At 40.5% G+C, this 12,344-nt stretch overlaps 1 protein-coding gene across 1 annotated transcript in view; it reads left to right on the forward strand.

Annotated features, from left to right (window-relative positions):
- FAT1 (FAT atypical cadherin 1) overlaps window positions 1-12,344 on the forward strand; it is a 160,631-nt gene that overhangs the window by 82,821 nt on the left and 65,466 nt on the right. Inside the window, exon 3 of the mRNA XM_058192144.1 lies at window positions 8,843-8,904. Within this exon, the coding sequence (XP_058048127.1) occupies window positions 8,843-8,904 (62 nt within the window). The remainder of the gene's footprint in view (window positions 1-8,842; window positions 8,905-12,344) is intronic.

Below are 12,344 nucleotides of genomic sequence, written 5' to 3' on the forward strand. Positions count from 1 at the left end.
CTATACTTGTAAGTAAAGTATACTACATTTGATGTTGACACTGCAATATATTAGGTGGAATAGATTTTTGCATTACGTATTTTCACCATGTCCGTCTAGTTGGAACTAATTCCAAGAATGAGCGTGTAAAAATGCAGGAAAAGAGTAGATTTTGAAGGATGTTCTTAGACAGCCTTAAGATGATGTGTTAACATAGATGGTGCCAGATGGTGGAATATGCTAATTGATGTCCAATCTGTTAGAAATCAGAAAATAGCCCTGCCAGAAGTATAGAGGTCAAAAAGACAGACTGAAAGTATATCCAAATGCTGTCTTATAATATCTTTCAGGCTGTAAAATACAGCTGATGAGAGCCTATTCTTGTTATTTCCTTACTATTTTGTGAATGTTCCATAACAGTCCATTAAAAGCAGTTTTTAATTAGGGATCAGCATTCATTTGAGCTTAGTGTATTACATTATTGATAGTTAATAGTGCAAAAGGGCAATTTAATGATAAATAGGAAAACTGTGTCCACATTTAGCTGGAGGAATGAAAGAATTTTAGCCTGGACAAAAGTCTGAAACCATGAGGCTAAAGGAAAACTGTGCACATTTATTTCAACTTAAACATTTTTCCTTCATGATTTAGAATTTTAAGCAGCTTGCTTTCATTACACTCTCCAGCTATTCAGTATGGAAGTCAGAAGGGAAAAAAAGTCAGGACCAGTATCATGCTCCTTTCTCTGTCTTATTTGAAGCCATCCAAGTATTCCGCCAAACTGAAGATGACCACAGCCCTAGTCAAACTGGACATGTCATCATTAATTCTTTGCTTATATTTTGGTATTTAAAGAAAACCCTAAAAGATGAAACAAATCTGCACCATTTATGTTTCAAACTAGATTTAATAGTCAAACTATTTTATTTTATTTAGAAAAAGATACATTTTTAAATCCCCATTAAACTTATATGATCTCCATCTCACAAGGGACAGGACAACTTAGTGCAGTGATTGCTAACCTTTTCCGGACAAGTGCTCAAAATTGTGCACCTGAACCCCAAAACACAATGCACGCATGGCCCCTGCGCATGCACCCCAGCCCCCATGCATGTATGTGTGCCCCCCCACATGCCTCCTGCGCATACGCACATGCTCCCACCCCCCTGTGCACACGCTCAACCTCCACACATGCCCGGCAGAACCCCGAAGACCAGCTGCCTGGCAAGAGGTGAACACGCATGCACAACGGAGCTGAACTGGGGCATTGGCTTGAGTGCCCACATAGAGGGCGTTGTGTGCCACCTCTGGCACGCATGCCAAAGGCATGCCATCATGGATTTAATGGATGATTTATACCAGAAACATTTATTGCCCATCCCCATAATGCAATGCATAGTTAAATTCACAGCAGGTTTTTTTTTATTTACTTTACAATTATATTCTGCTTCTTCTCTAAATGATCAAATTTGCTTACTTAGTGACTCTTAAAACAGATGTACTGTGTGAAGTAGGTTAGGCCAGTGGATCAGGATTAGCTGAAAGTTACCTGATTTGCTGTATGGAAGATTTGGACTTTTACTTGGACCTCTCCACTCTTCTAAGCCCAAAGTCTCATGAATGTGTGTACACACTGTATTCCAGAAGGCTAAGAACTAATTGATTTTAAAATTTCTGTTTAAACGTTGCCATCTCTATTTTGGTGTATGGTCGTACTTCTCTGCAGAATGCATTCTTCTCTTGGATAAGGTTATCAACCAATTGCAGGTTAAAATGCTTCAAAGTTAATTAAATTTAAGTATTACTCAGTAGCAATAGTTATATTGTTCCTATAGACAAATAACTAAGTAATAATCTGTCCTGAATATCTTGGTGTTTTGGGTTAGTTTGACTATTCCCTATCAAAACCTTCATAAACTTTTCTACTTGTTTTGATAATTTGAAAAATCTATTTTTAAAAAAAAACATATTATTGTCATATTCCAGTTAATTTAAAAAGTACCGTATATACTCGAGTATAAGCCGAGTTTTTCAGCACGTTTTTTGTGCTGAAAAACGTCCCCTCGGCTTATACTCGAGTCACGCTCGAACCCCGCACAGGAGGGGTACCGAACGGACTCCCATGGGAGGGACGGGAGCGGGCCCGCCGAGGTCTCGCGATTTGTCGCCCCAGGCCGCCCCCATTCCCGTGTCTGGTGGGCGGACGGCGCAAACTTGGCGGGGTGTGCATTGGCGGGGGGAAGCCGTGGTGGTGCAGTGCTCCCGCCGGCCCTGGCCTCCGTCCTCCGATCCCCTGGGCTGGGAGCGAGGGAGCGAGCCAGCGAACGGCTTCGGGCACCGCGGACTTTGGCAAGGAGGAAGGTGGGAGGGAAGCGGAGCTGCCGGCTGTGGGGGGGTTGAGGGCGTGCAAGAGGAGTGAGCGTGGAAAGGCCTTTTTGTGTGTGTGTGTGTGTGTGCGCCTGTGTGCCCTAGGGAGGAAGCGGAGCTGCCGGCTGTGGGGGTTGAGGCGTGCAAGAGGCGCGCCTCCTCTTCCTCCACGCCGCCTCTTGCACGCCTCAACCCCACCATCCCCACCCTCTCCGCGTGAAGGTCACCTCCTCCTCTTCCAGGCGGCGGCGGCGGCTCAGCGGAGCGCCACAGCCGGCAGCTCCGCCTCCCACTGGTCCCAGTCCAGCCGAACGGTGAAAGCGACATGCCGAGCGCCGCCCGCCACCGCTCGCTGATTGGGACCGCTTGGCATGGGTCCGCGCGGCGGGCGGGGAGCCGCCAGCCTTCTCGGCCGACGCCACCGCTCGGGAAACCTCCTCCTCAGCCGAGAAGGCTGGCGGCTCCCCGCCGCCGCCGCGCGGACCTGTTGTTGTCAATCCAGCCGAACGGTGAAAGCGACATGCCGAGCGCCGCCCGCCACCGCTCGCTGGACTGGGACCAGTGGGAGGGAAGCGGAGCTGCCGGCTGTGGCGCCCGCCGAGCCGGAGCCGAGCGCCGCCGCCGCCTGGAAGAGGGAGGAGGTGACCTTCACGCTGGAGAGGGTGGGGATGGTGGGGTTGAGGGGCGGCAAGAGGAGCGAGCGTGGAGGAAGAGGAGGAGGCGCGCCTCTTGCACGCCTCAACCCCCACACAGCCGGCAGCTCCGCTTCCTCCCTAGGGCACACAGGCGCACACACACGCACACACACACAAAAGGCCTTTCCACGCCACTCCTCTTGCACGCCTCAACCCCCACAGCCGGCAGCTCCGCCTCCCACCTTCCTCCTTGCCAAAGTCCGCGGTGCCCGGTTGCTCGCTGGCTCGCCGCCGCTCCCAGCGCAGGAGATCGGAGGACGGAGGCCAGGGCGAACGGGAACAGCCCACGCCCGAAGAGGGAAAGGGAGCGAGTGGGTGGGTGGCTGGGACGAGACCCCACCACAAACACACACACACACGCCCGTGAGACGCCTTGCTTGCATGTCACACACACGCACCGCTCGCTGGGAAAAAAAGGATGGATGGATGGATGGAAGTAAGGAAGGAAGGATGGATTGATGGATGGAGGCGACCGCTTTGAAGCGCAACCCTTCTCCCGCAACTAAGGGGGTCAATGTTTTCCCCAATCCTAGGGTGTGGGAAACAGTCATTCTTTCTTCCCCTAGTCTCTCCCGAGATCGCACTGCAGCGCCCATCATCCCCAGCCGGCAATCTGAGCTCGTGCCATGGCGGCGTGGAGGGTGTGGTGGTGGTAAACGGCCAGGAGAAAGCTTTCGCTCTTTTCGAGAGGTCCTCTTGGAAGGCTGCCTTGGAAAGGGAAAGTGGGAGGGGCAGAGATTTCTCCTCAAAGGTCCCCTTGGAAGGCTGGGTTGGAAAGGGAAAGTGGGAGGGGCAGAGATTTCTTCCTCGGGTCCTTCTAGAGTCCTTGAGAAACTGATATCATACAAGGTTAATAAATTATACTCCTCCTCCTCATTGATGAGTTTTCATCCTGCAACTGATTCAAACATTGTACCATCATATGCTGCCATAGCACAGTGTTAACAACATCTGTAAAGATGATATATGAGCATGACACTAAGTTTTTCTATATTTCCCCTTTATTGAAAAACTTCCATCATGCTTCTTTCTGAAAACAAAGGTCATTATAATATACCTCATTATATATTTGATTTGATGATATTTCAGTTAGTAAATACCATTTAAGGTGTTAAGCTTCTTTTCTTTTTCAGCAGCAAAGTGAATTACAACTTTAAAGAACTTTATTACTTTATATTCATTTATTTTAAGTATAGATTTTAGATTTTTAAACAAATATGTTTAGAGCTTTTATATCTTTCAAGTTATTCAAATTATCCCTCAGCAGGTATATAATGGCATCCAATTCCAATATCATGTTGGGGCTTTTGAGCAAGGGAGGAGGAACGTGAGCACCGCCTTTCGCGCTGGCATTCCGGGATTTCCTTTGTTTAGAGCTGGGAATCCTCCTTCCCCTTTGCACTCCTCCTCCTCATTGATGAGTTTTCATCCTGAAATTGATTGAAACATTGTACCATCATATGCTGCCATAGTATAGTGTTAACAACATCTGTAAAGATGATATATGAGCATGACACTAAGTTTTTTCTATATTTCCCCCTTTATTGAAAAACTTCCATCATGCTTCTTTCTGAAAACAAAGGTCATTATAATATACCTCATTATATATTTGATTTGATGATATTTCAGTTAATAAATACCATTTAAGGTGTTAAGCTTCTTTTCTTTTTCAGCAGCAAAGTGAATTACAACTTTAAAGAACTTTATTACTTTATATTCATTTATTTTAAGTATAGATTTTAGATTTTTAAACAAATATGTTTAGAGCTTTTATATCTTTCAAGTTATTCAAATTATCCCTCAGCAGGTATATAATGGCATCCAATTCCAATATCATGTTGGGGCTTTTGAGCAAGGGAGGAGGAACGTGAGCACCGCCTTTCGGCTGGCATTCCGGGATTTCCTTTGTTTAGAGCTGGGAATCCTCCTTCCCCTTTTGCACTCCTCCTCCTCCTCATTGATGAGTTTTCATCCTGAAATTGATTGAAACATTGTACCATCATATGCTGCCATAGTATAGTGTTAACAACATCTGTAAAGATGATATATGAGCATGACACTAAGTTTTTTCTATATTTCCCCCTTTATTGAAAAACTTCCATCATGCTTCTTTCTGAAAACAAAGGTCATTATAATATACCTCATTATATATTTGATTTGATGATATTTCAGTTAATAAATACCATTTAAGGTGTTAAGCTTCTTTTTCAGCAGCAAAGTGAATTACAACTTTAAAGAACTTTATTACTTTATATTCATTTATTTTAAGTATAGATTTTAGATTTTTAAACAAATATGTTTAGAGCTTTTATATCTTTCAAGTTATTCAAATTATCCCTCAGCAGGTATATAATGGCATCCAATTCCAATATCATGTTGGGGCTTTTGAGCAAGGGAGGAGGAACGTGAGCACCGCCTTCGCTGGCATTCCGGGATTTCCTTTGTTTAGAGCTGGGAATCCTCCTTCCCCTTTTGCACTCCTCCCTCCTCCCTCTCTCTCTCTCTCTCTCTCTCACACACACACACACACACACACAGACTTCTAAAGTCGATTGGCACAATGAAAGGCAAAGACCACAATTGTTTTAAGAAAGAAGCTTTAGCAGGAGGGGGATGGGAGGGTGTTTTAAGTTTTGGCAAACAGCCAGGCCAACTGTATTGGAGAAGGTCACACAACTGGCCTTAACATTTTAGCTGCTGTCTTTTCCTCACACTTGGGTTTAATGATATTAGAGACCCTTATTGCCCTGCCAAAAAAAAAAAAAAGCCACCCCAACGTCTATGAAAATTAACCTTCTCTGCCAAGAGACACTGTGCAGGGTATTTTCACTATTGGTGTGCATACAGGCTTAGATTTGTGCTGGGTTCTTAGTGCTTAGAGCACTGACCTTCAGAGGCACCCTGGTCCCTTGGAAGCTAAAGGAGGACTCATTTTCATGCTTGCAGTTGTATTGTCAATTTCTGTGAGACAATGTTGTTGAAGTAACTCACTCACTCATTCATTCATTCATTCATTCCTTGTGTGTCCAATCACACTTAGCCAATAAAAATTCTATTCTATTCTATTCTATTCATTCATTCATTCATTCATTTATTTTGTCAAATACATATTAAATAATTATATAAATATAAGCATGAATTGAATACATAAAAGGAATACAACTAAAGGGAACATTAGGACAGGGACGGTAGGCACGCTGGTGCTCTTATGCACGCCTTACAGACCTCTTAGGAATGGGGTGAGGTCAATACTAGATAGTCTTTGGTTAAGGCTTTGGGGATTTTGGGAAGAGACCACAGAGTCAGGTAGCACATTCCAGGCATTAACAACTCTGTTACTGAAGTCACATTTTCTGCAATCTAGATTGGAGAGGTTCACTTTTAAGTTTGAATCTATTGTGTTCTCGTGTATTGTTGTGGTTGAAGCTGAAGTAGTCATTGATAGGAAGTACATTGTAGCAGATAATTTTATGAGCTATGCTCAGGTCATACCAAAGGCGGCGTAGTTCTAAATTTTCTAAAGCTGGGAATCCTCCTTCCCCCTTTTGCACTTTTATTGTTTTTCGTTCAAATAAATATTCATGTTATTTTACTTGGCTCTATCTTTATTTTTTACATTGACCAGTAGCTGCCTCATTTCCCACCCTCGGCTTATACTCGAGTCAATAGTTTTTCCCAGTTTTTGTGGTAAAATTAGGTGCCTCGGCTTATATTCGGATCGGCTTATACTCGAGTATATACGGTAATTCAAAGGTTCATAATTTGCCAATATTTTGTCCAAAATGTTACCTTTCATTTCAGTTTAGTGGACATGGAGAAAAACATTAAAAGAAAATACAATTTATATTCAGTTAGAGCAGTTCATGATTCTAGGATTAGATGCAGTCCCCAAAGGCCCAAAATGTTTACTTTTGACAAATAGGAATCGTGAGTTCACTATTTTTAGGAACCAAACGATAGCATCATATGTTTAAAGAATCCTAATTTTTCCATTTAGTCATGAAACTAAGATGGAAATCCAGTGCCCTTGCTTTTATAGTATTATATTCGCCAGTGCAATCTTGCCTGTATTAAAAATACTTTTTAAAGTGTAACTGGAAGATTTGTCACTTGAGTCAAAGAACACAAAGGCAATCTTAAACTTGACATTGCAATTATTCCAGAAAACATTGGGAAAATAGGAGTTTATTGCCTATTAAACTACAGAACAAATACAGAAGTTTATTTGTGTACCATCCATCTCGCTGTTTGGAAACTAGATGGCTACCTGTGTAAATTATCAGAATAGATAAAAATTCATTTTTACATTTTCTGTACTTGTTGCTGCTCAGTTATTTATATTTAAACAGATACTATAATTCCGGTATATCACTGACATTGGCCATTTCTTACCTACAAAAATAAAAGAAAATTGTAATTGTAAGTTCCTTAAGTATCAATGACTCTTGTGTGAAAATACACAGTTTGGTCCATCAGGTTTGCGTGTTAACAGCTCTCATCAGCCAAGGAATGTTGGTTGGCAGGAAGGTAGGAGACATTCCTTCTATGCTTTAGTCCCTGCCTCTGGAACATTCTCCCTTCAGAGTTGAGAATGACCTCTACTCTGATGGCCTTTTGTAAGGCCTTGAAGATATGGCTTTGTACCCACACTTTGGCCCCCAAGTTTGTGAAGGATTCTAATGATTTTTTTTTCTTAGCTGCCATATATATTCTATTGTACACTATATTGTAACTTGTTAAAAAAAATTGTTAAGAGCCATGGTGGCACAGTATGAGGACCCAGATTGTTGGGGGGGCAATAAGTTGACTTTGTAAAAAAAATATACAAATAGAATGAGACTATTGCCTTATACACTGTAAGCCGCCCTGAGTCTTCGGAGAAGGGCGGGATATAAATGTAAACAAAACAAAAAAAAAAGTATTACAAGCTAATTCACTGCTGACTGCCAGGAGTTTGATTCTAAATGGCTCCAGATTGACCCAGCCTTCCATCCTTCCAAGGTCAATAAAATGAGGACCCAGACTGTCGGGGGCAATATGCTGACTCTGTAAACTGCTCATAGAGGACTGTAAAGCACTATGATGCAATATAGAAGTCTAATTGCTATTGCTGTCCAGAATCACTTATTTGAGATAAGCGGCAATAGAAATTAAATAAGTGAATGAATTAATTAGATTAGCTATATTGCAAGGTAGACCAGACAGCAAATATAACCAGATGAGCTAAAGCTACTTTTTATAAAGTTACATTAACAGAATTTTGCAAGTCTGAAAGAGCTTCTTTCACAGCTGTGTAAGAAATGATGCCCATGGAGCAGGAGCTGGCTTGATAGGTTGCAGTAAAACAACAGTTTTCCAGGAAGAAGAGAGCACATTCCAGAAAGGGAAAGGAGACAAGAGGTAACACAATCCTGAGCTGGATAGGAGACAAAGCATAAGAGAAGGATAGCCACTCCCTAGAATCTTCCAAGTTATATCCATTAGGCTGGGAGTAGTAACGGTTTAGTCTGGAAGATTCTGTTTGCTGTGTGTAAGCAAATAAAGAAATGAACTCTGGTTGAATTCTGCAGAAGAGGTTTTCTCTTACTCTGCCATTAGCATTAAGACTTTATTGCTTATTATCACAGCATCAATTATGTCAGGAATGAATTAAATATTGTGAGGCTTGGAAAATACATATATACAGACTAATACAATACTTTTATAACAAAATTAGATTATAAAATTGCAGTTGACAATATTCTCTTTTTCTTTTCATACCATTAATGGTTTCTGACTTGATTTTTTATATATATTTGCAGGTCTAATTACAACAACTTCAAGAAAACTTGACCGAGAACAGCAAGCAGAACATATATTAGAGGTAAATTGTGCTGCTGTGTTCTTAGTACACTCCTACGAAAAATAATTCTGCTTATGGGAGGCAGGGAGATAATATTTCTGCACAATACAGCCTCCTAAATATTTCTGCCCTTCTCCTGCTCTTTCCCCTGCAGTGCAATGAGAGTGTACGAAATGGGAATCCATACAGTTCTAAGCCCTAGGTCTCCCTCTTCAGTCCTTGGGGAGAAATTTGGGCTTGGACAATCGCAATGTGACTGCTGAGAGGAAGGGTTGTTGTTTTTTTTGGATTTTTTTGTTGTTGTTTTTTTAACAAGACAACTTTCCATCCTCTAGCCTCCAATTACATGTATTGCAGTCTTAATTATCTGTTATCTGCTCATTCCTTTTGGCACACCAACATCCTTGTTCAAGGCGCTCACCCAGCTGGAGTCAGTTTTGTGAGGTTGAACTTTAGAAATAGAAATCAGCTTCCATTTCTTTCATGCAAACTGTCTGGGTATGATCTGAGTATTTGCTTCCTATTATTATGCTTCACTGTGTCCATTTATACTTGGAACAGGAGAGCCTGCCATTGCAGTGATCCCAGTAAAACCCCCTGCAAATTCAATTACTCTTCTGAAACAGCAATCCAGCATTGAGCTTTTATTATATATTACATTAAACTAATGCATTGTGTGCCATTCTTTAGTCAGTTGTGCTAGAGCCATGCCAATTCTGACAATTCGATGAAGGCCGCTCAGTAAGCTGTTTGCAGGCCTGATCAGCAAGAGATTAATGTTGCAATTCATCAAATACATTTGGCTGCTTTCTTTTCCTTTTTTCCTTTTTCATAGTAGTTCTACTTATAGTAAAAGCTGTACTGCTCTAGGAGCCAGGAGAAAATGTGTGACATTTACCAAAAACGTAACAGGGATATCAAAGAAAAAAGTATAATAAAACAAATAAATCTGTTAAAGGGGTATATAATTTCATTGGGAAGTTTAAAGACAAAATTGCACTTGCCATCAAGGACTACTTTAAATTTTGTCAAAATATGTTAATTTAGAAATGTTACTTATGTAGCATTCTCCAGCCTGGAACTTTTTAGTTTATTTATTTAGCTTTTATTGAATATCATCATAATATTTCTGGGCATTAAAGTTTTGACTAGAGAAACTAGCAAGTTTATTTTTTATTTACTATTAACGTTTATCCTGTTTTTACTTCTGTTTCCATTGAAACAAAGATATCCTATTGATATTTTCTTAAGTTATAAACTAACTTTTATACAGCATCTTTTAAATGCAATAAGTACATACGTGTTATAATTACATTCAGTGTTTCTTGGAATACATGAGTTCTCCCTACATAGCATTTGGGGGGGAAAACAATTATTTTCTCTGTACCTAGTTATACCTCCAGAGGTCATAGTAGTGTCCTAAACATTTTGTCTCAGAAACTCTGGCAGGTGCATTCAATGGACATACTTTTACAGTCCAATTGCATTGGACTGCAATTGTAACTAAAATTATGAATAACTGTGCTTGATTCTTTAACAATATTTCTTGTTGTACAAATATTTTGGTATTCTGGCTGTTTGGTAGAACCACCTTTGCCAGTTGCTTATTTTTTACAAAGTTTCTGACTGTTGGTAATAAGACCTTCAAAGACCTTCTCAGCCATAAAATCTATAGGTGGTCTTGGATGAGGAATATTTATTCTGTTTATTGTTTCTCGAAGAAATATGTTTGGAGTATGGATCAAATTCAGCCCTGGAGATATTTGGGAAAGGTGTGGTAGAAATACAGTAGAGTTGAATGTTCAAGTAACAACATAGTAGATGAATTTAGCAGAGGGTCTTTATTTCAACATATATTTCTCAATTCCTTCTTCACATTTGTTCACAAAGACACAGTATCTTTTTCTTTTCTCACAGAAGTAGCTCTAACAAATAATTTTGTTCTTCAGATCAGTTTGGTACATTTTGACTTCCTTTTCAATTGCTTATAAGGACAAATATATTTTCTGTCCTTATAAGCAAATTGAGTCTGATATTTCCTACTGTTTGGTTCTAAAATAAATCAGAATCTTAAGTTATTTTTCTCATGAGAATGAAATGCCATTCTATCCTTCTCACTTGTTCCCTTTATTTATGTTAGGTCCATTCTTGAGAATTAGGGATTTTATAGACAAATTTAGAAAGTGGTACAGAGGGTTGCAAAAGGTAGAGTATGTGAAAGATTTTACAAGCAGACTCCTTATTTTTTCACACTGCGTCTTCTTAAGTCAAAAGGGTGTTAGTTGTTCTGTTAGAAGAGTGGGGTACCTGCCTTAGGAATATGCAGACAAAATGTTTCAAGGTATATTATAAAGCTAGCAAATAAAAAGCAATTTGATTTAGTGAGCAGTAGAAAAATATTTTTTAAAAAGCAATAGGCACTTTAAAAATCTACTACAATGGTATTTTTTGTTTTATACATCCAACACCATTCTTTTGCAAGTTCTGGATCTATGGATATAAAGAATGCAGATATAGGCAAAAAAACAAATGAAAGAGTCCATGGCAGCAGTTCTACCAGACATAGCCAACCTAACCAAATACAGTAACATTGAAATAATTAGAACAATGAACCTCATCAACCTTTGTCTCACTACTTACTTTCAGTTTCATGGACAATATGCCAACAAAACGCTCTCAGGACTCATAGCAGAGACTATAATGCAGAGTCTGGATATTATAGTTTTCCAACAGATACAACCAAAAGTATGAATCAGAAATGTAGACAACATCTTTATCTTAATAAAAAGGAAGAACTTAATCACTAACAAAGGATAGTTTGGTATAGTTATGAAAATTCTGTACTCTGCTTCTTCTTGGCAGCTGCTGCAACATATAAGTAAAAAACACAAAACCTACATTCATGACTTCCGGTGGTGCCACCTTCTTCGCTGAGTTCCTAATTAAGGGGCTCCCTACTGAACATCGTAAAAGCCAGGAAAGCCAGCTTTAATCTCTTTCCCTGGATGAAAGGGAAAAGATAAGAGCTGTGGGGGTGTGGTGGTAGATCTCCCCAGGGGCTTTGTTTTTTATTAAACAGAGCCCTGAGGGTCGAGTCCCATAAATCATCCTGCCATAAGCTCCGACTTCAGTGCGCTCCTGCAAAAGCAGGAAAAGAAGAAAGTGTCCATCTCTGCTAATTGTCTTATCTTTATGGATCTCTATAAGCAGACGGAATGAGCACGAGTGAACAACTATTGGATTGCAAGTATTTTTGATTTCCTGACTTCTACCCTTTTAAAAAGAGAAACTTTTTTTTCTTTGTTTCAACTGACTCTTTAAGATGGCGCCTGAAAGGGAGTGAAAGTAAAGAATGGAATTTTAAACAGCCTGTGTAACTAAGAAGATAAGAAATGTTATGTGTGGATTCTAATGAAGTGAAGTGAGCTCTCCTATACTTAAAGGGGAAAAGAGAAGTTTCT

This window comes from Ahaetulla prasina, chromosome 8 (genome assembly GCF_028640845.1).
Source record: "Ahaetulla prasina isolate Xishuangbanna chromosome 8, ASM2864084v1, whole genome shotgun sequence".
Taxonomy (NCBI): domain Eukaryota; kingdom Metazoa; phylum Chordata; class Lepidosauria; order Squamata; family Colubridae; genus Ahaetulla; species Ahaetulla prasina.